Source organism: Sebastes umbrosus, chromosome 4 (genome assembly GCF_015220745.1).
Source record: "Sebastes umbrosus isolate fSebUmb1 chromosome 4, fSebUmb1.pri, whole genome shotgun sequence".
NCBI lineage: Eukaryota > Metazoa > Chordata > Actinopteri > Perciformes > Sebastidae > Sebastes > Sebastes umbrosus.
Window position 1 is genome coordinate 15,286,195 of NC_051272.1, and position 25,619 is coordinate 15,311,813.

Sequence of the window (25,619 nt, forward strand, 5' to 3'; positions counted from 1 at the left end):
AGAAATAGCACAGTGGTTAATTGAAGGTGAGTTTGAAGCTTTAATTTATTTGTTTTTCTGTAGTAAAAATATAATAATAATAAAATGAAATTTGAAAAAAACAAATCCGATTATATTAAATGCATCACCAAATTTTAAGACTATTTGAAGAGTAAAAGATGCAATAAAAAGTGAATTAAAAACGAAAAATATATCAGAATTATAGTATTTTATTTTTCAGTAATAGAGCAAAATTATTATTGTAGCATAGGGATTATTATCAGTATTAGGAATTAATAATAACACAATAACACATGTTGTTTTATGAGCGAATAGCCGTCGTTAACGAGCCGTTATTGTCATCATCACCTCCAGCAGAGAGAACATGAAAACAGAAACAAGATTTCCTTAAAGAGAAATAAGTCAATTAAAGGAATATAAAGAACAGGTGGCAACAGAACATGGTTTTAGTTTTACAATGTTAAAAAAACTGTGATAATAAATAATAAATCTCAGTCAGATATTTAGATGTTTTTTTGAGAAATTGTCTCTTTTCGTTTAAAGTGTCAGATGGTCTTACACAAATCTTTTTAACGTGAAATATAATATTCGATACCTGAGACACAGCTTTATGTGACAGATCAGACTGTTATGACTAAATATGTGTCAAGAGCATTTGATTTAAAAAATAGAAATCGAAATATCACCGATAACGACGGCTCTGGAGACTGCAATTAGGAGCTTATTGTGCAACAAATAAACTAAACTGTCCTTTGTCACTTTTTTGTTTTGTTTTATCTATTATTTTTCCTGCATAAACACAACCTTTTATTTTTAATTTATTATTAAATTAGTGATAGAATAAGTCATGTAATTAAAAAAAATGTCTGTAGGATGTCAATTAAAATTGTCAATAAAATATGTTAAAGTTCTCAGCTCAAAGTGTCTCACATACCGCATTGATGCTGCATCTTTTCTATTATGTTTTTCTTTTTTTTTTATAAGAGTCATTTAGTAGGAAACAAGAGAAAGAAGCGCAGTTAGACATGTAACACATATAATAGGTAGCCGGTGCACCGGAGCACAGCTGAGGTTAAACGTGCAGAATAGCGCCATCTCGCTGTTGTGCACAGATATTCATGCACTTTTTTTTCCCCCTCTCTGCTGAGACCCTCCGTGAAGATTTGTCCTCTCATAAGGTTGACCGGTTTCTGTGTGCATAGCCAGCGATGACAACAGCCTGCATGCTGCTGTCTTTTGGCGGCCACCAGTTCTATGTGTTATCGCTGTTCATTAGTGCAGGGGGGCCCGGAGCGGGGCCCGGAGCGGGTCTAGGGACCTGAGGGGGTCACTGAGAGGAAGAGGAGGAAGAGGAGGAGGAGGAGGAGGAGGAGGAGGAAGATGAGGAGGAGGAGGATGACGAAGAGGAAGAGGAGGAGGAAGAGGAGGAGGAGGAAGAGGTGGAAGAGGAGGAGGAGGAGGAAGAGGAGGAGGTTGGAGAAAGAGGAGGAAGAGGAGGAGGAGGAGGAGGAAGAAGAGGAGGAGGTTGGAGAAAGAGGAGGAAGAGGAGGAGGAGGAGGAGGAAGAAGCGAGGAGGAGGAAGAGGAGGAAGAGGAGGAGGAGGAGAAGAGTAGGAAGAGGAGGAGGAGGAAGAGGAGGAATAGGAGGAGAAGAGGAGGAAGAGGGGATGAGGAGGAGGAGGAGGAGGAGGAAGAGGAGGAGGAAGAAGAGGAGGAGGAGGAGGAAGAGGAGGAGGAGGAAGAGGAGGAAGAGGAAGAGGAGGAAGAGAAGGAGGAAGAGGAGGAGGAGGGAGAGGAGGAGGAGGAGGAGGAAGAGGAAGAGGAGGAGGAGGAGGAGGAGGAAGAAGGGAGGAGGAGGAAGAGGAGAAGAGTAGGAAGAAGAAGAAGAAGAATAAGAAGAAGAAGAAAGAGAAGGAAGAGGAGGAAGAGGGGGAAGAAGAAGAAAGAGAAGGAAGAGGAGGAAGAGGAGGAAGAGGAGGAAGAAGAAGAAAGAGAAGGAAGAGGAGGAAGAAGAAGAAGAAGAAGAAAGAGAAGGAATAGGAGGAAGAGGAGGAAGAGGAGGAAGAAGAAGAAGAAGAAGAAAGAGAAGGAAGAGGAGGAAGAGGAGGAAGAGGAGGAGGTGCAGCGCGTCCTCAGCAGCTTGAGAAGTCCTACAGTATTTTCTCTGTAATCTAATGTAACTAAATGATCACATGGCTGCTCACTAGTTCCCAATCTGAGGTCCCGGGACGCTCTGTGGGTCACCGAGGGAGATAAACAGGGTCTTCTCCAGAAATCAGAGAAAATAATTTAATTTCTCTTGTGGGTCATGATTTGTTTTTGCAGTTGCGCATTTTACAGGATTTATAAATTTGGTGATCCTGGATTTCCTCGGCTGCTTCTCTGTTTGCGGACAGAGAGAACAAAATCCCATCAAGCCAAGGAAACATGTCAGATGTTGGGTCCTTGTTATATACAAAAACAAAATCTTATCAAGCGAGGATCCAGCGCGTAAATGCGCGGGTTGTTCTTGACATGAGAAGGTGTGGGAGCTCATGATGAAAATTCAATATTATAGAGACTGTTTCTGCAACAAACCTATTTTACAAATTTGAGGATAAAATACAGAAAGAAGTGACAAAGCAGCAGCAGAAGCGTTAAAGGAGCTGTGGAGATTCCCAGCAAACTGAGTGGGTGGCGGTTGGATGTAAGGTCACACAATACATTTTTTTTTTCATTTATTTATTTATCATAACTTTATTTAAACATGTTCTTTACGCAAAGAGATTAAGAATATTTTTGTCAAACAAGACCAAATACTAAAATATACAACTTCTACAAAAAATGAAGGCCTGTATAGGTCAAATAAACGCAACTAAAATAATGCGTAAAGACGCGCGTCAAAGACAGAAGTTAAGCTGGAACTGTATGCAGGTCTTTGTGTTTTTTTCCGTGTTTTCATACGTCTATAGTGTTCGCTCGGAGTTCCCAGTATAAGATGCTCAATAAGCTCCGTTCTGCAGAAATGTCAGACGCACCCACTGTGCCATTTAAATGAACAGTGTTGTGTCTGAACAACATGTAGAAGAACCACCTCCACTATTACTTTTTTGGTGGAAAAAGAGTCCGCATGAAATTGTCGCTTACTTGATGAGTTTTCTATTAATTTACAGGGAAATTTAAATTGTATCTGCCTTTTTCTTCACCTGTGGAACATGTGAACGTGTTGTTCATTGTGTTGCTGGTGAAAATGATGATGAAGATGATGATGATGATAACAACAGTGATGATGATGATGATGAAGGCTGGAACGAGAGATAACGCTCGGGGTGTGAGTTTTTTTTTTGTTGTTATTTTGTTTTATTAAAGCACCTTCAGTCTACCACCACCAGCATCGACCACAGTTACGCCAAAAAATTAATTTCACAGTTTGAGGGAGCTTTGCCAAAGTGCGTGTTTTTGAAGTTTCGGCAAAACACACACACACACACACACACACACACACAGAGAGAGAGAGAGAGAGTGAGAAAGAGCATTTTACAGGGAGGAAAATAGAAAACCATCTCCATCATCATCATCATGCGGCGCGTGAGGGCAGAGCAGTGTGCGCGCGGAGTGACACGAGCGAAGAATTGGCAGGCCTAATTAATGTAACATTGATTCAACATTTAGTACTTATTTGTGCAATTTATGCGGCATTTTACGTCCACATAAGCTAATGTCTCCAATATTATCATCATCACAAGCATCACCATCACCATCATCATGTTGCTTGAGCTGCACACGCACGCACTTAGGCACACCTATATGCAAGCTCATGTATGTGCATAGAGGGTGCAAAGATGAGTAAACAGACCAGTGCAATTGACATTGTCAATTAAGATGTCTTAATCAGCCATTTCTTAGTGACACACACACACACACACACACATTGAGGGTGCCTCCATCCAACCCACGCACGTGATCCCAAACTGAATGTGTGCGTAAAAAGCTGAGTTGTGGTCACATTCAGGGTCCTTTTTCCAAACTACTTTGAGAGTGACGCGTCTGCAACATTAATACTGCGACCCCTTGGAAGACTGACAACCACTGCTGCGGTGCACCTAATGGGGATCTTAATAAAGTATCTATGTACCCCCAAGTAACAAATCGATACAAGATGTAGGCCTCTATATCGATCAATACCTATGAAGTAGTCCTGATGAAATAATGCGTTAGGGTTTTGGGAGGGCTGTCTAATATCCAGGAGAGTGTTTGCGGTCTCTGCAAATCATCCCTCTGGCTCACCAGAGTCCTCTCTCTGTGTGTGTGTGAGTGATGGTGTATATTAAGAATAATCAAACTGCATGCTTTTAAAAAAGGTGCTGCTTTAAAAGCCGTATCGTTATTTGATTCCCACTTCCACTTGACTGGCTTCGCTTCTCCAGGGAAAGTTTAGAGCATCTTTCGGGTGGCTATAAATACATATTTTTAATATAATAAAGTATTTAGTCATGCTTATACTCAGTGGCCAAATAGTGGCTTGGATTTATTTGGCATTGCAATATTCAAGCTATCATAGGAAATGTTGGCTGCTCCACTGGCATTGAGATATGGCCCACCGTGAGCGCGCTTGGGTTAAAAGAAAAAAACGAAATAGCCTCCTAAAATGAGAGGGGGGAAATTCAACATGAGGTATATTCCCACTCACATCAGCTGCAGTTGTCTTTATCTCCCCTATTTATATCATCACAAAGCAAAGCGCCCCTTTTTCAAAGTCTGGCAGTGGTTTTTCTTTTTTTTTTTTTTTTTTCAGATGAACTTTGCCATGTTGGTGTTGATTGGTCCTTCTTTCTGCATTTTTTTTTTTCTCAATTTCTTGCAAAATGAAAACTCCATGAAGGAGGAAAAGGTTTGGTTAAATAGGACGAATTCAGTGCTATATAACATTCTTGTTTAAAAGGGGGGCTATAATGATCACTAGGTTTCATGTGTGGAGACAAGTCTGTGTGCACTACATGCATGCACTCAGGAGGTCGAATAATAATAATGATATATTTTCTCTACAACTTTAAAATCCGCTTATATCCAATATCAAGGGACCAAAATAAGGCGCTCATGTTGTCAACAACAATTTTGCTCCGTTATAAATTATAGCCCTATAGGTCACATTTGATGTGCAACAATTTGGAGGAAAAATCCAGGATTATCTCCTAATGTTATTGTATTTTAATACATGATTCCTGACTGTCAAAGCTCCATCTGATCATGTTCACAACTACAACATCACATGTGGACTCTCCTCTCTGCAGCAGAGGTGTCCAGTGGCTCTAAACTACACTACCTTCTCTCCACTCCACACAGACACAGACGCGGTGGGATACAGAGTGGATGGCAGGTGCTTTAAAACACACATTACTTGTAAAGTTACAGCCTAATAGCAGCCGGCAGCTGCTGTTTCGTGGTTGTTGCGCTGGTCGCTTTTTCTCTTTGTGTTAAAGTGAGCCGAGGAGGTCTCCGAGGTCTCTGGAGCTACAGTTCCAGGGTTAGCGGGTAGATGGCACAATTTTCTTACATTTATGGGCAGAATGCAGGAAAGCCTTGTGTGCACTAAGCAGAAGTGAAAGGGCACTTTATTTTAATGTCAAAATATAAAGTGGAAAAATTAAGAAAATTAGGAAATGTCAAAATAAAGAATTCTAAATGAAATCAAATTGAAGCTTTATCACTATTTTATAGCCAATTTGTTATTAGAGAAGAGAAATTACAATAATGATATTTTTTTTTTCTTTAAGGCAAAACATAAATAATCATCTTGGTAAGCGTTTGACCCATAGCATACATTGTAAATGAGCTGCAATGCCTCCGCCTATATATATATATATATATATATATATATATATATATATATATATATACACACACAATAAAGCGCATGCATGCTGCATGGGGATAATTTGTCATAGTGATAGTGCCATGGTGCAAATAATGTGCATATTTGTCGCTTTAACTGTGCGGGCGTGCATGTTTGTGTGTGTGAACGAGACAGAGGAAGAGCGAGACTGCAAACCATATTCTTATCTTATTAAACAAATAGCCCCACTAATAGCCCGCCGAGCCCTCTATAATAACTTCTCAGTTCCAGTGCGTAAAAACCCCAACAAAACGCCAACCATCACCATCACACAGACTACTGTAACACACGCACCAGCCAGCAGCATCCTCCGCAGCTTGCATGGAGGATGTGGAGTTTTTTTGAGGGATATATATATATATATATAAATGCATATATATATGCATATATATATCCCTACAGGGCTATACCAGCTCGTGTGTCCAAAAGTTCTCACGTCACACAGACAGTAAATAAAAGTGACGTCGCAGCGAGTTACACCTCATTAGTCTTTTTTGTACAATACTAATAAATGAGCAGAAGTACAAATTATAGAGTCCAGCATATACATCACGCTCTGTCAACTAACATCAGCCCGGTCAGTGTCGAGATATATCCATCACAAAACCTCCACTTATTATTTCATTATGAAGTCTGGTGGAGTGAGGGTTTTTTTTTTCTATTTTTCTTTACTGTAAACACTGTTGTCCAGTGATATTGGCTCTCTGTGGTGGTTGGTGATGGCTGGTGGTGGTGATGTCTACCTTTAAACTATCAGTGTGATATGCCTCAGAGACAGTTTGGTTGGACAAGCAGTGAAAGCAGCACTGTGTGGATAAATAGGCGCTTTCAGCAAAGAAGCCCGCGGATGAAAGACCATCAGCATCACATCATAATCATCATTTTCATCATTATCAACAGCAACAAAACACACACACACTCACACACACACTCTCTCTCACACAGCAGCAGCAGCAGCAGCAGCAGAAACCATGGTGAAGTTTGGCTTCCTCCCATCCTGATTAAGCCTCTATATACAACAAGGCTAATTCTATTTCAGGGCCTATAACTCTCCACTAAGCCAATACTACTAATAATTAATGGTGTATAGCATTATCACAATATCACGTGCGTAAAAGTGCGTATACGTGACATTTAAACCATCTTGGGATATTCACACATTTATACATTTAAGTTTAACAATGTGCAGCGTTCAGCAACTTGTGATGGTGATGGTGTTATTGAAGCTCAATGATGCAGTGAGAAATAGAAAGTATAGACCATAATAAACGCAAAGAGCAGCCAGATGTATCACTATAGGAAGCGACTGAATTTTCTGAGAATATATATATTTTTTTTTTAAATGTTCCTGTCAATTTATATTATTTGGATGCTACTATTTTATGAATTCATGTCATTAATAGATGTGAGCGTCCAAAGGTGAAGCAAGCTGAGCTCCACTATGTCTACTGTTATGAAATGTTGAGCCTTATTACAACTGTTGTAACCTATTTCTGAAGTTTAACTGACATCCGCCTTCAATCCATTATTCTCCAAACTAGTAAATAACTGATCGACATTTTTTTTTTTTTTTTACATAAAATAACCTCGTATAGCAAAACGTGAAGGCGTTGTGAGCGAGCCTGTTGGCTGATTGATTAATTATTTTGTAATTCATTAATCACTTTCATGGGGCAAAAGGGCAACAATCCTGCCACAGCAAATTGACTCCAACCGACCACACACACCACACACACGCGCACACATAGAAGGACAAGTCCACGCGCATGTTTTGGGAGGGGAAGTAAAAAAAACATGAAAAAATTTTCAAATTCATAAATTATAATTTAATACCAAGAACAAATTTACAGCAGAATGCTTGTTTACAATAAGCTAACACAAACAAACAAGAATTGTGTTTCAACTATAAACTTTCACACACACTCACATATATCACTTGCAATTAATAATAATAATAATAATAATAATAATAATAATGATAATCATAAAAAAAGTATCTATACGTTATCAATACCCTGCAGTCATATATTTTTATATATTTATATATATAAAAACGTGGGTCAGTTTAAACTGTTCATAATTACAATCATGTATCATTCTCTGGTCCATATGTGGCCACGAACAGCCAAAGATCAGTGTTCAATCAGTGATCCCTTTTAATTCAACCACAACATGGTGTTTTTTCAGTGTGTGTTGAAGAGAAAAGCCTCGAAAAAACAAGGACAAAATTGCTAGCTTTCCAAATACACGCACGCACGCACACACACACGCGCGCGCACACACGCTCAAGCACGCCACGGCACCTGTCAAAGACCAAAAAGGAGCAATAACACTAAAGTTAAAATATCAACTCCTTTTTTTCCACCCAAAAAACCTGCTCACCCTGTTTTAAGTCTGAAAGCCTAATAATAATGAACGTCGTTTCTTTTCTTTTTTGTTTCTTTTAAATACAAGGGCTAGTGTACTGAATGCACAGATTATATCTATACAGTCAAAAAAGAGAAAGAAGAAAACATTTACATTTATATATCAAAGGTAAAATAGGTTAGCGACCTGTGGCCATGCATTCACAGTCTAAATATACATGAAAAAGAAAACATTTTTGTAGTAATATGTATATACATTAAAAACATAACTTTCAGTGCTACTAGTCTAAGTCTGCCACTCAATTTTGAAGACGTTGTATTATCGAGAAAAAAAAATGGCAACCACAGATTTTTTTTCTTAATCACATATACTTTGTATAAAGGAAAAAACTCGTTGAAATGAATTGACCTATATTTACAAGAATACTGCCTCTATCAAGTGTTTTTCAAGTGAAAAAACACACGACTGAAGTTTCAAATCTAATTGTGTTTTTCCCCCAAAATGTTGTAGGCCTACTTTAACAACGTTTTGATAAGAAATCACATCATGCTTGTCAGGCACTTAATGCTTGAAGTGAATAAAGGGTGACATTTCAGGGACGCTTTAATAATACTGCTATTAAACACTACTCTGGCTAGGCTTCAAACTTTTATGACCCTTGACCTCTCCAATTCTTGTTTTAAAACAAGTCAGTTATGCTTTCAGTGCTGTTTGAGCCACTGCAAAATGCACATCTAGAGCAACCTGTCTCAAATACCTTTATAACAGCAGGATAGGTAACTTTTTTTATTGTATCCAATTGGGGAACTAATGCCAAATATTCAAAGCTGGATGAAATGGGGAAGACTTCTCAAATAATTTGGAAAACAACCTGTAACTTCATATTAATAAAGAGCAAAAATGTTTCCGCTGGGTCATAAAGTTGAACATGAACTCCAAAAGAACTCCCTTTTTTTCCCAGATGGTATTGGTCATCCTAAGAATATAAGTGCGCTTGCAGCATTAAGCCTAGATTATAAGCCTATACTCCTATTGCTGTGGTTTTAATTCTTTTTAGAACTTTTTTTTTTTTTTTTTTAGTTTTTTTTTTTTTTTTTTTTTACACCTTTTCAAAATAAATCATTGTCTTAGAAAATAACACCACCTGTACTACAGAAATCACATAGGCCGGTTTGGAACCAGAAAGGAGGAACAAAGAAAGTACAAAACACAGCTATACATGGACACAGGACAAGTCATTTTTGAGAAAAGAAAATTCACGTTTTCGTATTTTTCCCTTTCTCCTGTATTTTTTTTTCTTCTTTTTACCCAAATTATCATTTTTAAATGCACTTAATACTTAAATTTTCCTTATAAGGATCAACAAAAATCCTTTTTTTCCCTCATTTTTCTTCTTCTTTCATTAAAAAAAATGAATCGAAGCAGGTTGTTTCTGCATGAACACTGGGAGCTTGTATCTGCCATTTTGAAAGTTCAGTGGATGTCTCAATTTTTTTTTTTTTTGGAGTATAGGGGGGTGAATTCACAGTCATTTACGTCAATGTCTTTCTTCATGAAAAGCCAGCCCCGTGTAACAGCCGGTTGGTTTTTTATTCCTTCCACAAAAGCAGCTATAATCATTGTAGTCTCGCAGCCCCCCCAACAACCCCACCTTTTGTTTGTTCGTCTCCTTCTTGGTTTTTACTGAATTGACATGTAAGGCCAGTTAAAACTGCTCCCCGAAAGCAACATATCCCTGATGAGAGTTTCAATTGGGGTTTTACCTACCAATCGGACGAAAAATAACTGTTCTATGACCGAGGAAGAGACTGTGCGGAGGGAAGGCAAGCGGAGTAACAACTTCCCAAACCGTGTTGGCTGGTTTGGGTACTGGCTCCGGACATATTCCTCCAGGGCGCACTGGGACTTCTCCTGCAAACTTTCCACATGGGCCACATCTGAGAGGCCACAAGCATCTGGGAGGAGGGGGGGAAAGCAAATAAACATTAATAAAGTGTAACCTAAAGTGTTTTCTCTCACTAGGAGGGTTTTTTTTTCCCACCGTGGTGATATATTGAAGGAAATTATTAATAGCCTGTCACATTTGGGAAAAAAAGCAATTATTTTTAGGAAATTATTCTTAATCCCATTATATGTAAAAGTGGAGTTTATTTTAAACCAATTTAAGCACTTCAGCTCTCTACTCACTGATCTTTATTCCAATGGGCTTCATGACTTGCTTTTACTTGACAAGCATATACTTTGTGATGTGCTATTATTGTGTGTATTGTGCGTTTTTGTATGTTCTTTCTTGTATATGACTTTAGTATGTTTCTTTGTTTTGACCTGCATTAGTGGACTACAGATGTGAATTAGTTTAAAGATATAATCTGGTATACGGTGCATCAAATGGTGACATTTATGTTTTAAACTGTACATGGTCCCTTTTAATTAAAATAAAATAAAATAAAATAAAAAAAAATTGTCTGGAGGCTTGTTTTAATAAATATAACTAGTGAGCATATTTGTCAGTGAATAAAAATTATTATTATTATTATTATTATTATGGGCGAATAGACCACAAATAAAAAAATATAATTCTGCACTCTGATGGCATCTTCTATTGCTTTAACAATTATATAATATTTTATTTAAAAATATTAATATATAGGTAAAACTCTTTCGCGTGCTGAAAGAAGCAGAGGAAAATGTGTGAGTGTTATTTCGCCACTTTAATTCACTGTTGCCTCCTTTTATCGCTACTACAACTCGGTTATTTCCCTCGATAAAGCCACTTAAAAAGTGGACTAAATAATTAAGCATATTCATAGCTAAAGACTGTGTTTTAGATGGGCCTGTCTTTCACAGTCAGAGGCAGAGAGAGGAGGAGGAGAGGAGGAGGGGGGATGGAGAGAGAGAGAGAGAGAGAGAGAGAGAGAGAGAGAGAGACCTACTGACCTTTAGTGAGCAGAGATTTAGCTTGACAAAAAAAAAGGGCCCATATAGCCTGCAAAGTTGCCGTCATACTATACCACCGGAGACGCATAATCACTATCTTTGCTGCTAGATGTGGGCGGCAGTTGATTAGGTGCCAAAAACGCTTGTACGCGCATTGGTTAAGTTTGTAAAGTTTACGCATGACAACAAACCAAAACCACCAAAGTAGCAAAAAGGCGTGTCATTCAAACCTGCTCCAACACACAGCTCATGTTCAAGCCTCCAGGACTCAGGTATATGGAGGAGACAAATTAAGCCATCATAATAAAATTCAATGACCTGAAATTTTTTTTTTGTGAATAGGCTAACAAACCATCAGGAGAACAATAGTGAAGCTGCTAGAAGCTATAAATGAAATACTGATGGCTCGCAGGTATGATATCATTTCAATGACATGCATTCAAGTCTGTGGTGAAACCTTGTAAATCTCTTCCACACGGATTTTTTTTTTTATTTCCCTCTTTTAATGGTGGAGCTAATGTAACAAAATAGCTGGGAAGTTTAGGTCATGACCTAGATCTGGAGCAAATCCAGAGACGCCTTGAAACCTATAACAGGCGCACAGAATATTTCTGCAAATAAAATCCTGTCACTGCTCAATATCACAACAAATACTGCTAAGATTCGGACATATTTTGCAATTACAGTGTGTGTGCATGGACTTCCACATGTGTTTTCCTCTCGGACATACACGTCTGTCTCCTATAAATGACACTGGAGCGTTGAAACCTGCAGCTTTGCTTTGCTTTTACTGTGTGCAAATGGGACATTAGGGCTTGTCTTTTCTTTTTTTCTATATTCCCCTCCCCCTCGGAGCCTGACATCATTTATATCTGTCATTGCCTACAAACAAGACGTGGGGTATACACACATTGATATATGGCGTAAAAAAAAAAATATCAACGTGTATAGCAATTCATCTGCAAAGCTATATTGGATTCTCCAAAAAAAAGTGTGTTATAATAGCTAGATTTTATGATGCTTAAAAGGGTAATTATTGTGAAGTTATCGGTCCTATTTAACTATGAGATTATGCTCTAATATTTCAGTCCTGTTTTGTTGTCAATTTAATTAAAAAAAATGCCACTATTTCCAGTTTAGTTGTGTGTTATGTGTCTGATAAATCAGTTGATTAATCAAGTGTTTTATAATTTAGTAGCCTAAAGCCTTTATCCAACAGCCCTTGGCACCTGAAGGCATCATATATAGGTGGACATTTAAGCAGGGTGTTCATCTATAAGACAACAACCCCTGTAGCCATGTGTGTGTGGATATATATATATTTAGGTCAGCATTGATTTCAGTCAGTGTGAGCATGTTAGTTACATTTATCTGTGCAATATATCTTTGTTGCAATATGTTGCACCTCAAGTGCAACTTTGTTTACATTTTATTTATTACATCTATACCCCTACCTATTTTACAAGTGTGTTTACATTACATCTATTTTTATATTTCACACTTCTAGTGTAACACTTCTGTTTATATTTTTTTATTCATTACATCTACTTTACCTATTTTATTAACTTTATAACTGTGTGTGTTTTTTTTTACCTGTTATATGTTTTTTATCTGCCTCGTTTAGTCTTGTCAAGTTTAAAAGCACTGACCAAAAGTGGCAAATCTCGTTGTATTTAATACAATGACAATAAAGCTTTCTATTCTATTCTAATTCTAGTGACATTCACACACATAGACTGAACTTGGGAGAGAGAGTGTGTGCCTAGACATTGTCTTACCTGTGGTGAAGAGCACAATTGCCTTTAAGCAGCTATATTCGGCAGAGTCAACGTGCAAAGCTTTGAGCTTCTCCACTTGTTCTTGGAAGATCCTAATGTGGTCCATAAAGGCCACCACTCTGTCCGCAGACATGGGAGATGCGTGCAGGCCAGCAGCCGCCAGCAGAGGAGCCACATGCAGGGGCATGGAGCACTGAGCCGCGTTGAGCACAAATAACTCACTCCACGTCAACCTCAGCAGAGCCACCTGGTCGGTGATCTGCAGGTCTGGGAAGAAGGGAATATTCCTGGCCCACTCCACGGCGCTGAAGAGCATCCTGGCTGCTAGTTCACAAATGTTCTCGATGCCCATGATGTTGTTGGGCTGCATGCACTGACTGCCATACCGGGACGTCGGGTAGGGCTCCGCTCTCAACAGGAGAGAGATATATCCGGATAAGTAGGAATGGCAGTGCAGTGGGTCTCCATTTGTCAAGGCGAACTGACCGTGGTGAGGCTGTGTGGGTGGCACCCGTCCCCTTTGCACGGCTGCAGTAAAAAGAGAAACTACAGATATTGAAGCCTGAATTCTACAAATCACACAACATCAGCCTGGGCATGCTTATACTGTGTCATAATATTATACAAAAGCTTATAAGAGAATAAACACAGCAGCATGTTTTGCTATATCATAACACACACACACACACACATTATATGTTATTGCATAGTTTTAAAAAGGGGTTTCATATATAATATTGTGTCCTGGAACAGCACATCTGCAGTAAAAAAGAGAAACTAAGCCTGAATTCTACAAATCTTCACACAACATCAGTCTGGGGGCATATATACTGTCTATTAATATTACACATTTTAACAGGAATTAAAAGCTTATAATAAAAAATAAACACACAGCATGTTTTGCTATATCATAACACACACACACACATTATGTTATTGCATAGTTTTAAAAGGGGTTGCATGTATAATATGTCCTGGAACAGCACATCTGCGCTTTAAACACGTTTAGACACACACGTTATGTGTTATTGCATAGTTTTAAAAAGGGGTTGCATGTATAATACCATGTCCTGGAACAGCACATGTGCGCTTTAAACACGTTTAGACATAAGCTTTAAAAAATGATGTTATTCGGCAACAGCAACATGAGCTGCTGGGCTGTGAAGGAACACAAAGAGGGCAAGGGAGACCTTGCATGTTTAACCCTTAACCTACTTTAGCAATTCATCTCGGTTTTTTTTACCACAATATACATGCGGGGGGCCTATTTTCGACTAATATTCAAGTAAGAATATTGTGCGTAATTCAGGTTTTGGCAGACACAGTGGACGAGATAGATGTATTGGATGTGAGCCTGAAACACGCGCTATCTCTTAATTCTCTGCTCGCCATAATAGCGCGTGCAGAAAGGCTATATGTGTGTCATCTTTTCAGTACTAGATGTATCTAATGGCTTTATCTGACTACGAATTTGATAGCCCCAGTGTAAACAAGGGGGTTTTTGGATCTTATATGTGAAATACAAAGCTATATAATGCGCCTGAGCTGGATGCTATAATAAAAAAAAGGAAGAACCGGCTGAGCCACCGACTCGAGCATAGACACAGAGCCGCTCCATGACGCGCTGCAGCCGGACAGCCTGGGAGGGAATAGTCGGTGGATGGAGATGGAGATAGAGGGAGGCTATGTTGGGCGATATAAAGATGGTTGCATGTCTGGAAAGCGTCAAAAAGCACAACATATTATATGAGAAAACAAAAAGTCCCAATACCTTCCCGTCTCATGCCGACTTTGAGGCATTTTTTGAGGCGGCAGTACTGACACTGATTGCGGTGGTGCTGGTCGATTGGACAATTCCTGTTGGCACGGCACGTGTAAGTGAGGTTCCGTCTCACGCTCCGTTTGAAGAAGCTCTTGCACCCTTCGCAAGTGAACTGGCCGTAGTGTTTGCCACTGGATTTATCCCCACACACCACACACTCAATGTGCTGCGGCTGCTGCTTCTCCGGCTGCTGCGTCTGCGTCGTCGTCTGGTTCGTCTGGTTGTTGTTGTTCGGAGCTCCTTGTTGTTGGACCGGAGTCTGCTGCTGCTGAGGGGTCGGAGGGGCGACCTGAGAGGCTGTCAGATTCAACTGGCCCGGTTGAGAGGAGGGAAGAGATAGTCCTCCTTGGGTTTGCGAGGAAAGGGTGCCTTGGGTGTCAGCCACATCGTCCTGGGAGCCTCTCCACACTACCATTGCCATATCTGAATCAGTCAACGTAAAGAAACTTTTTTGTCTGCCGTTTTTGGTGTCGAGGTGTGGTGGAGAATGTCTCAGGTTGATTAACACACAAAAATGTCAAATCTAGAAGCCTCTAACAAGATGAATCCACTTCTCTCCTTGTCGAAAACTGTCGGTTTTTTATTGCTGCTGCACGAAGCGCGTTTTTTTTTTCTTTTTTCTTTCAAGTCAAAACTGATGCGATGGCGAGCTGAGTCGCTGCCTTCTTGCGCTTAAAGGCCAAGTCCAGGGGCGCTTACAGTCAGCCATCCAGCACACCCATCACCATCAATAGGGGAAATGTAGGATAAAATATTAAAAATAATAACCGGAGGTAGCATGGACTAGTCAGTCAGTGGAGGAGGATGATGATGGAGCAGCAGCAGCAGGGTTGGTGCTGGTGAGACCGAGCCTGCAGCAGCAAGCAGCAAGCAGCAGAAAACAATTGGTGAAAGCAAAAACACTCTCTGTAATAGCAGCTACTGTCAAGTTCCAGCACCAAAGTCTTGAAGGAAAAAATCACCAGCGTCTTCTTCCTTTTTCTTCTTGTGAGGTAAGAGCCAGCAAAAGCAAAAAGCGCGCAGCAAAAGCTGAAGCCAATGTTTTTTTTTTTTTTTTTTTTTTTGGAGATCCTCAAAATATGAAGACAACTCTCTCTCCACCTCCAAAGAAAAAAGAAAAGCAGTAAAATACAAAAAAAAACTCACAACCTACAAACCTCCTCCGTTGCACTGAAGAATAATAATAGGAAAAAAAGGAGTAAAGAGAATCAAAGTGATCAAATATGTTAAAAAAGGCAGGAGGGTTTAAGGGAAAAAGTGATTTGCGATTGGTAGGAAGGAGCCTGGCTGGCAGAATGCTTTCTCTCTGATCAGCTCACTGAGCTCTCTATATAGTGAACTTTGACACGACTGCTGCAACTTAGCACACGTTACCATGGAGATCAGCTGCCATATAAGGAAGGAGAGTGTGTTTGACTGGTCAGAGCTCAGGGACCTCCCACTGAACCTCATTGGCTAGTCGGCACTTGTGCTACTTGGTACCTTGCCAGAGCCAGCATGGAGGTCGAGAGAGGGCCGCTGGGTCCTAAAAAGAGACGATTTTCTGGGAAGAGGAATCATTTCTAGTCACTCAAATCGAACCAGACTATATAGAATATAAAGCCTGAGCAAATGCATGAAGAAAAACACAAAATCTCAATTATCTGCCTCTTATTGCCTTACAGTATGTAAATACTTATAACAAGCTGAAATATCCACATCCATACATCCAAACCATATTTTGAAGAGGAATCATTTCTAGTCACTCAAATCGAACCAGACTATATAGAATATAATTCACATCCACCTTGTAAAGCCTGAGCAATTGCATGAAGAAAAACACAAGATCTTAACTCAATTATGTGCCTTACGCGTTACACTATGTAAAACTTATAACAAGCTGAAATATCCACATAGATTGTGTCCCCGAGACACAGGTGCATGATCTGTGCTCATTACTATAAAACTATTGTGCCCTGTCCTTTAGGTATATTAAGAGAGAATACACATTTGAGAAGACACCAAATAAGACACTCTGATTGCATGCTGAATAAAGAGTGTGAACATTATTTAGGATAATTGTGAATAAAACTACTTATTTGCTCACATATACATCAAACCAGACTATATAGAATATAACTCACATCCTGAGCAATTGCACGAAGAAAAACACGAAATCTTAACTCAATTATCTGCCTCATATCGCGTTACGGTATGTAAAATAGCCTTATAACAAGCTGAAGATAGATTTTTGTCCCTGAGACATAGGTGCACCCTCTGGACATGATCTGTGCTCATTACTATAAAACTATTGTGCCTTGTCCTTTAGGTACATATAAAGACAGAATACACATTTGCGAAGAAAAAAGACACACAATAAGACACTCTGATTGCTAAATAAAGAGTGTGAACATTATTTAGGATAATTGTGAATAAAACTACTTATTTGCTCTATGCACATATACACCCATCACACAAATAACGCCATGTCAATTTCTACATTTTCCCTCCTTATGTGTCCTGTATTCCATATATTTGCACAGGCTAATATACCTATTAGCGTCTTCTAATCACACCAGGTACCATTCATCATAACCCCACACCTCTTACAAAAATGTTATGATAGGCTACTGACATCATCTGGACACCCCGCTGCAGCCTGCTAATCCCCCCGCTGCAAATATCCTCCTAACACACCAGGTCAGAGAGGCCAAATCTGAGGTCTCAGAAGTCAGAGCTTTTTTTTTTTTTTTTTTTTTGCTTTATGTGGTCAAAACGTGAAATGACTGCAGCTTTAAATAGGGACTGTATTTAAAAAAATGTCCCCTTGAGGTCAAAGGCCATGCCCCTTCACATTAAGGTGAAAGTTAAGCCACTTCCTGATAAACAATAAAAAATGTGTTTTGTGGTCATTTAGATGCTTTAAAATCAGATGTCTTAGAATAAAGATAATTGTGGATGATGGTAAACACAGTGAAGGATGCCGTGCATGTAAATCAGTGGTTGCACCAGACATGGTTAATATTGTTTTTAGGCTATTTAAACAGCAGTAAAGACTGGTGTACTTTATGCCCAGAGGCTATCAAAGTTGAACTGCAGGTAAAACTTCACAGAGCCCTGCAGATGAACCTATAGCCTGTCTATAGAGAGCAGCAGCAGCAGCAGCATGCATTGTGTCCCAGGATGTATTACAGTATATGGGTGCCCCCTAGCGTATGAAGTTCTTGCTTCAAATAAGATTCAATTTAGAGGAGCCATCCGACACGGAAACTGCTTCAGTCTCTTTCTCCCGCATCGACCAAACTAACGAGCACCATTTTTTTTTTAAACTGATGACTTTGTTTGTTTAAATTCTGTTTTACATGACTTGGATGGCAAAGCTTTCAGAGTTGCCAAAGAAGTTGGATTTACTTTTTTTTTTTTTTTTTTTTACCACTTCAGGCAGTCCCAGCGGTGGTATTATTTAGACCAATTATTTCTTTATTCTAAAAAAAAACAAACAAATGAGCCGATTATATTTTGTCTGCATGACTATTTTGTCGGTTTTTATTTACAAAAGAGGTGAAAATGGAGAGTCTGTAAATAAAAAAACAACACCCCCGAAAGGTGTATCCATTTATCGAGGAGGATCCTGCAGCTTCAAATGGTGAGTATACATTTTTTTGCACACTTTATTAGGATAAATCTGTAAAGAAAGAGCGCTGTATTTCTCAGCGTTTAATTAGATATTGTTTAAATAAACGTACAAGCTTATATGTTGTAATGAAAGACATGTACTGCTGCAGATAGAGCATATAAGAGCGCACATATACGATGTTTCCAGTGCGCATTGGATACGCGCGACTCTGTCAGTCATTCTCGCTTATTATCCAAGTGTTCATTTATATGATGATACGCACAATACGCTCAACTAGTTAGCAAATAGTCATTCATAAAGTTATTTCATAGTGATATAGAGAGGAAGGAGGCTTTATTGTTATAATAACAGACCTACCAAATGCATACGTTGCTTGGTCCGTAGCTGGATGCATCTTCTCTCTTTTCTCAGAATATATTTTTGTCTTCTCTTTTTGTCGACACAGAGTGAAAGTGGCCAAAGCTTCCTCTCCAGGATGAAACACACAAAAAAAAGCACGCAGTTTATTGGAAAATTAGGTAAAATGTCTTGATCATGCAAAAACTTTGGAGATATAGCCGGAATAAACAACTGATTCACGGTCATGTGTTGTTGTTGAGGTGTCTTCCGAGCAGAATATCATTTGACTGCCTTCTGGAAATAATCAGTAAGGTTTTTACAGCGAAAGCAGAGAGATCCTGTGCGCCTTTTCTCTCCTCTACAGTATAATAATATGGCCAAAACGCGCTGCTTTGTGTGGGCTGCTGAGGAGAGAGGGAGGGGGTGAAGTCACAACAGACACCTGTCTGTCTGTCTTTAAGTGAGGCGAGCATGCATTGTGACATATTACTAATTATACTGGAGATTGGGAGTATAAAGATGCAATAAGATATGTGATTAGAGCTGTAATTAAAACTGCTAAAAAATTTAATTTTATTGTAAAAAATAAACGTGCATAAATTGAGCCAATAAAAAACTGATATTATTATTATTAATTTTCTTTAATTAATATTAATAATTATAATAAAACAAATTAAACATCATACAAATAATAAATAATATATATATATTTTTTTTACAGCTTCACCTCTAGCAATTACACACAATGCAGAGAATAAGAATGCCTATATAATTAAATGATAATAGCCTCAATTAACCTCGCGTAAATCTATACTGGGTTGAGAAATTGAACACCTTTTTTTTCCACGCATAAACATTTCCACACCAGCACAATTGATTTGCTATTAAACCCCCCTCCAGAAGAAATCTTGTGCTGCAGTTTTTTTTATTCCCCGGGTTTAAAAGTTTCCTCTCTGTGTGATTAGTAGCTGTTCTCTCTCTTCAAGCAAGAGGATAAAAAGCACTATATGCTCAGCGAGCACACAACACAACAATAGCGCATGCAGCCCAACGGGACCAGTATCGATTAAGACGAGAAAGAGGATGTCGCCTGCACTAAATATTTACTGATCACACACAAATAGCTGGATCTTTAACGATTTCCCATGCTCCCTGGCTGGGAGAGAGGACTAAATCACTTTATTATTGTTAGTAAAACAAAGCACACGCGCTGGAACACAGGAGTGGAGATGTGCTGATTGGGATAAGTGCAGTTAAATTAATCGATAGCGAGGAGATAATAAGTTGAGATTTACGGGCGTGCAAAGAAAAAGCTTTCACTCATGTATCAGGTTAAAAAAGACACATTGGTAATTCCTCTTATACAGCCAAACGCGCGCGTAAAAACTGCGTTTAAAGGCAACAGATTGGAGACAAAAACTACACAACTATCAGAGTGGATTGGGTTAAAAATTCTTGCATATAATTTTTTTTTTTTTTTTTAGATGATCTAAAAATAAAAATGAGTGTGCTGATGAAAGAAGGAAACCCCTGTCACACTGGTGTAAAAAAGTCAAAAACTTGGGATGAAAGTTGACTTTAATCTCATCTCTCGCCTCCAGCAAGTCCTTCATGCAGATAGGAGGGTTTCTGACCTGGAGGTCTCCAAGTTCCCAACCTGATTAACCCCTCCAGACCCGCGCAGTAGCAAATGTTAACCATGCTAATCAACTTCAAGAGTCTGATTGAATTAGATGACTGGGGTGGAATCAGGACTGAAAATAAATTGTGCCACTTAAAAAAAACACCACGAAGAGAAATGTTTTTGACTTAATTTAAATTAACATAATATATATATATATATATATATATAAAATAGAGGAATTAATTCCAGATGACTTGTTAAACAGGCAACAGGTTTCAGTTGTTTAAAAAATTAATACAATTAAACATTTCAATATTCAAAACTCTCTTTAAAACAACCACAAATAGTTTTTTTCTCCTGTTTGATAAAGATCACTTGATTGATGTTGGTTGTGCCCCATATGTCATAACAGTTTTATCTGCTGCATAGCATCATATCAGTAGTAAAGGCGTTATCTCTCCTCTCTTTATAGTAGTGTTGTGATGTTGCAAATATGCAAAGATGAAAAAAAAAACTACACCAATTAGTGAAATGTGTGCTTGTACATTTAGGCTTCATTTAGGTAAAGAATATTTGCTGACATAATTAAAGTTTGAAGAAGTTACTTTAGACTCATATAGCAAGATAATCACAGGAAGAAATATATAAGCTAAATCTTCTCAGATAAATTTATTTTAACATCTTAATTTGCATGATAAAAAAATATTTGACGATGGGCATAAAAGCAGTGATATTTAGAGAATTTTTTGACATACAGGTTTCATCGTGATGCCGTGTGCATATTCTTATAGTTTTCTTTTGAGCCGACTTTCTTTCTTCGTGATTGAATCCGTAACTCTTAAACATGGCTTTTACAGTCTTTAATGACTAAAGTATGACTTGTCCTTTAAATTATGTTTCTGTCTGTTTGACTTCTTAATAATATGTAATTACAGAAAATTGCATTCCATTACCACAGTTAACACCCCCTTATTGTAAATATGGTGTGTGTAAGCGATTTGATTGTATGCATGCACACGTAAGCTATACAGAAGCATGTACTGTATGTGAGAAAAAATGGGTCTAACATTCACCTTTCTATGCGTCAGTGGAAGCAGACATACGTGTCTTAGATGAGACATAAAGAGTTCATTCAGTGGCGTAGATCACTTTCACTGTGTCTGCATGCCCCGAGGCCCGCTATCTAAAAAGGCAATAGATCCCAGATAACTCACTGTGTTCAATTTGCCAATGATAGATTATAGTGCCAATTTACACAGATAGGGATCAATTTGTCTCAATGATCACTCTTTAGGCTGACTGCCAGCGTGCTCTTAATGTATTTGTAAATGCTGGTTGTTTGAATGGCGGCTGTTAAAGTGATCAAAACTGTAGAGATGATATGAGAAATGATAAATGAGGTGTTGTTTTGGCTGCTAAAGACTGCATTGATGGAGCACACACGTGATGATTACTGGAGGCAGCAGCATTTGCAGCAGCAGTGACCAGAAGGTCAACGGTTTAACTCCAAGAACTCGCTGGGAAAGTCTGGGTGGGGGAATTGTGTGATAAGTGCTCTCTAACCCTCAGGAACTACTGCTGAAGTACCCTTCGGCAAAGCAGCTTAAACCCCATCTGTCCCAGCGGAGCTGCACAGCGACCGGCGGTACAAGACGGCGGTTGTACCGGCCACTTGTGAGATGTGTCTCTTTGAGTGTGACCTACCCTCCCTTTTCTTTTTAAAAAAGAGGGAGAGTGGGCAGTCCACTCGCCTCACACTTTTTTTTTCTCTCCATGTACTCAGACAGTGAAAAAGTTTTGGAGAAGACACAAGAGAGAGAAAGCTGTGGCAGCATTCGGTCCTGAGCCAGACACGGTTCACATGTGGCCCCAACGGCAGCAGACGGTGTATTGAATTACTGTAACTCAAGGTGTAATGTGGTAGCAGTGTGGGATATGTAAGAGTTACACAAACGGATGTGGAGGAGGCTCGCTCGAGCTTCAGCTTTCTATTACAGCTATAACTTTGTTTTCTTAAATTCCAGCTATAACCATTCAACTGATTGAAATGGAAACCACACTTTCTATAGTGATCATCAATGTCTCATTATCATTAGATTCACCAATTGTATCAAACTGCTGATGTTATGTGAAAACCTTGTATCTCTGTTTTATAGGGTTAAAGAATTACATGGTTTGTAGGACGAGGAGAAAACACTTCAAAGCCCGCTGGATCAACTCATAAAGCATGTTAGTAAACTTAAAACCTTCTTATGTGCTGTGTATAATCGCAATTTGCAGTGTCACACCTGCCACATCTATATAATAAAGTTTGAAGACATGATATGAGCTGTGTTTTAATTGATTTTCTTCATAAGGTACCTAATGTCGTGCACTTGCATTTCAAGAATTGATTTTTCCAGTTTTACGATATTTTACTGTAAATGTGTAAATAAAGCTTTTCTTTCTTTCACTGGAACTATTGTTTCGACTGTATGAGACATGCTGTTAAAATCTATAATCACAGGTTGGAAACAGAGAGACTGCAAGCTCCCTATTTGTCAAATTATTAAGTAGAGCTGCAGCGATTAATCGATTAGTTGTCAACTGTTGAATTATTTGCCAACTATTTTGATAATCGATTAATCGGTTTGAGTACTTTTAAGAAAAATAAGTACAAATTCTCTGATTCCAGCTTCTTAAATGTGAATATTTTCTGTTTTCTTTACTCCTTTATGACAGTAAACTGAATATCTTTGAGTTGTGGACAAAACAAGACATTTGAGGACGTCATCTTGGGCTTTGGGAAACACTGTTCAACATGTTTCATCATTTTCTGATATTTTAAAGACCAAACAACTCACTGATTAATCAAGAAAATAATCGACAAAGAAAATTTGTTGCTGCTTTAAATCAAACTTTGGCTTCACAGATTCTGCAGGATATTAAACAATACAGTGGAGATTTAGTGGATAGTGCAAAATAATAATGTGACACTCTACACTGAATAATGATAGCATCTTTCTGTGGTGCAAATGTGCACAATTTGAAAATTTGTGAGGAGTACAGTACTCACGTTTCCTGAAATTGGAACGTAGCTGTAGTTAACACTAAAATTAACAACAGTAACATATTATATCAGGCACTTCTACCAGCTCCAAGCCTAAAGACTGCAGGCTGAGAAATCAATCAAGCTGAAATGTTTAACATAAAAATGCATTTCTCTGTGAAAGTGCTGCAGACACACAGTAAACTGTATGAACAAAACCATCAGTCCGTGAATATTGGTGATGTTAACTAAACCTCTACTTCCACAGGTTTAACATTTGTGAATGGAACATGCATATTGTATAATAGCAAATATTGCCATTTGAGGTTTTTCAATCACACACATCCACATGTGATCAATGGTGCCTGTGAGCTGATGGAGGGAATAAAAAGCGAATGGGATTTGGTAAGGCTCCAGAGATGACCTCGAGGGGAAAATCCATTAAAATAAAACAGGAATCACTTATTCACAGGATCTTGGTTACTTTATCGTCATATGAGGACGTGCAGGAGCTGCTTCTAGAGTTCACAACGTGAGAGTCAATACTCCCAGAATGATGTCATCACAGTCAAATCTTAGACTTGCTCCACTGACAATAAATGGAGATGGGATTTGTGGACATGTGATAGTGCCCAGAGGTTAGAGAAAGACATGACTTAATGTGCTCTCAAATACATTCTCAGGAGTAAACAGTGTTTGTTAGTAATGTTCCAGTTCAGGAGTCCTGCTAATTAACTACAATGGTCAGTATGAACTTATACAAAACTTTTGTCTGTGTGTCATATTTTACTATGCTTAGTATATATTTATTTATAACACTTTTCGAAACACACAATTTGAATGGCAGTTCTTATATAATGCAACCACACTTCATACAGTAGTATTTATTCAGTTTCTACAATGCATTTAACAGTGAGACAATACCAGAGAATAACACCAAATGTCAGTATATGAAAATGTTGCGGGCACGTCCACTACTATATATGGCATCAAACCATTGCAGAGGTCAACAAAGAGCACACGAGGAATACATATTCTCTGCGGTACAGTAGATCGTCTACAGATAAATGTGTATTTTCTGAATGTGAACTGTCAAAATAAAATGCTTTACTGCTGTAATGTGAAGCTGACTTGAAAGTAAATATCCACGTAAATGTTTTCCATAAAGTGTGACTCTAATTCATTATCGGCTTAAAGTAGCCACAACCCTGTTTCCATCAATAAGGGATCTATGTTGGTTTAGGTTCAGATGTTAAGACATTAAGAGGAGGTGTAACCAACTCTCCTCCTCCTCCTCCGGCATGAGTTACAATAACAAAATAAAACACCTGGCCGTGTGTGCGCTTACCACCTCCTTCTGTCACATAAGAGACTAGGTGAGAAATATGATCTAACAGTAAAAACATGGGCATTAGACTGAATAATTAGATATCATTTAAGATCAAATTTTCTTCCAAGATGTTCCTAAAACTTCTGGACTAAATTATCAGATTTTTGAAAGAGGTGGCAAAATGGCCCAGGTCGTTATTACTCATACCACACAGTCACTTTGCTCTTGGCATTATGACCTTGCACAATGGCATATGTGTTTCATGCTGAGACTATATGATCCGTATAGTTCAACAAGTTCTGCACAAACTAAAACAAAGAAGAAGAAAGGCAAAGTTAAAAATACACAGCATTGACATCCAAAGCGATTAAAAATGTGAACCCACAGAAAACACTTGTGGCTGAATCAACTTTGGTGAGTCACATTCAAAGAATTACATCTGTTTGTGGATCAATCGACAGGCGTAACAGAGCTGTAAACAACAATGGTGTCTGCGGAGCGCTGTCTGTGCAGCCATAGCATCTGGCATACAGAAACTGGGAGGCATTAAAGCAAAGAACAAAAATGAACTTATTATCTTATAAGTGTAAACACTAGCATGCTGGATGATCACCACTGTATTCGCACTAAAAAACAAATGTCATTAACTGGTGTAATTTCCATGATAACAGCTGATATAGGAGCGTCTGCCCATGGGCTAAAAATCATCAAATAAAGGGTGGCCACACATGTCTTGTGTTGTCTGAAGTTGAGAAGCTTCATCTGGTTTGTAAAGGAAAATATCAGAAGGGGAAAAATTACAAGACAAACCGTCAGTTGGTGCGCATTAAATGATTATTTTTTGGTAAAGAAAGGCTTGGGGCAGCGGTGTACCGGTGCTGAGGTGGTAGATACATATAGTGAGCAA

General features: G+C 38.7%; 1 protein-coding gene and 1 long non-coding RNA gene across 3 annotated transcripts; one reads left to right on the forward strand and one right to left on the reverse strand.

Moving 5' to 3' along the window:
• Positions 1 to 7,674: 7,674 nt before the first annotated feature.
• On the reverse strand, positions 7,675 to 16,129 carry nr2f2 (nuclear receptor subfamily 2, group F, member 2). Of its 2 annotated transcripts, none has more exons than XM_037767312.1 (3): positions 14,725 to 16,129; positions 12,954 to 13,499; positions 7,675 to 10,193 (listed from the first exon to the last, which is right to left on the reverse strand). In XM_037767312.1, the coding sequence occupies exons 1-3, from the start codon at positions 15,194 to 15,196 to the stop codon at positions 9,919 to 9,921; spliced, it is 1,293 nt and encodes a 430-aa protein (XP_037623240.1). In that variant the 5' UTR covers positions 15,197 to 16,129; the 3' UTR covers positions 7,675 to 9,918. The 2 variants fall into 2 exon arrangements, with proteins under 2 accessions (XP_037623240.1, XP_037623241.1); XM_037767313.1 differs by having other exon boundaries at positions 12,954 to 13,481; positions 14,725 to 16,123.
• Positions 16,130 to 16,892: 763 nt separating this feature from the next.
• Positions 16,893 to 22,806, forward strand: LOC119487608. Its single transcript, XR_005206744.1, has 2 exons — positions 16,893 to 18,400; positions 18,837 to 22,806. It is a non-coding gene; the product is annotated as an uncharacterized LOC119487608 (long non-coding RNA).
• The last annotated feature ends 2,813 nt before the right edge of the window (positions 22,807 to 25,619 follow it).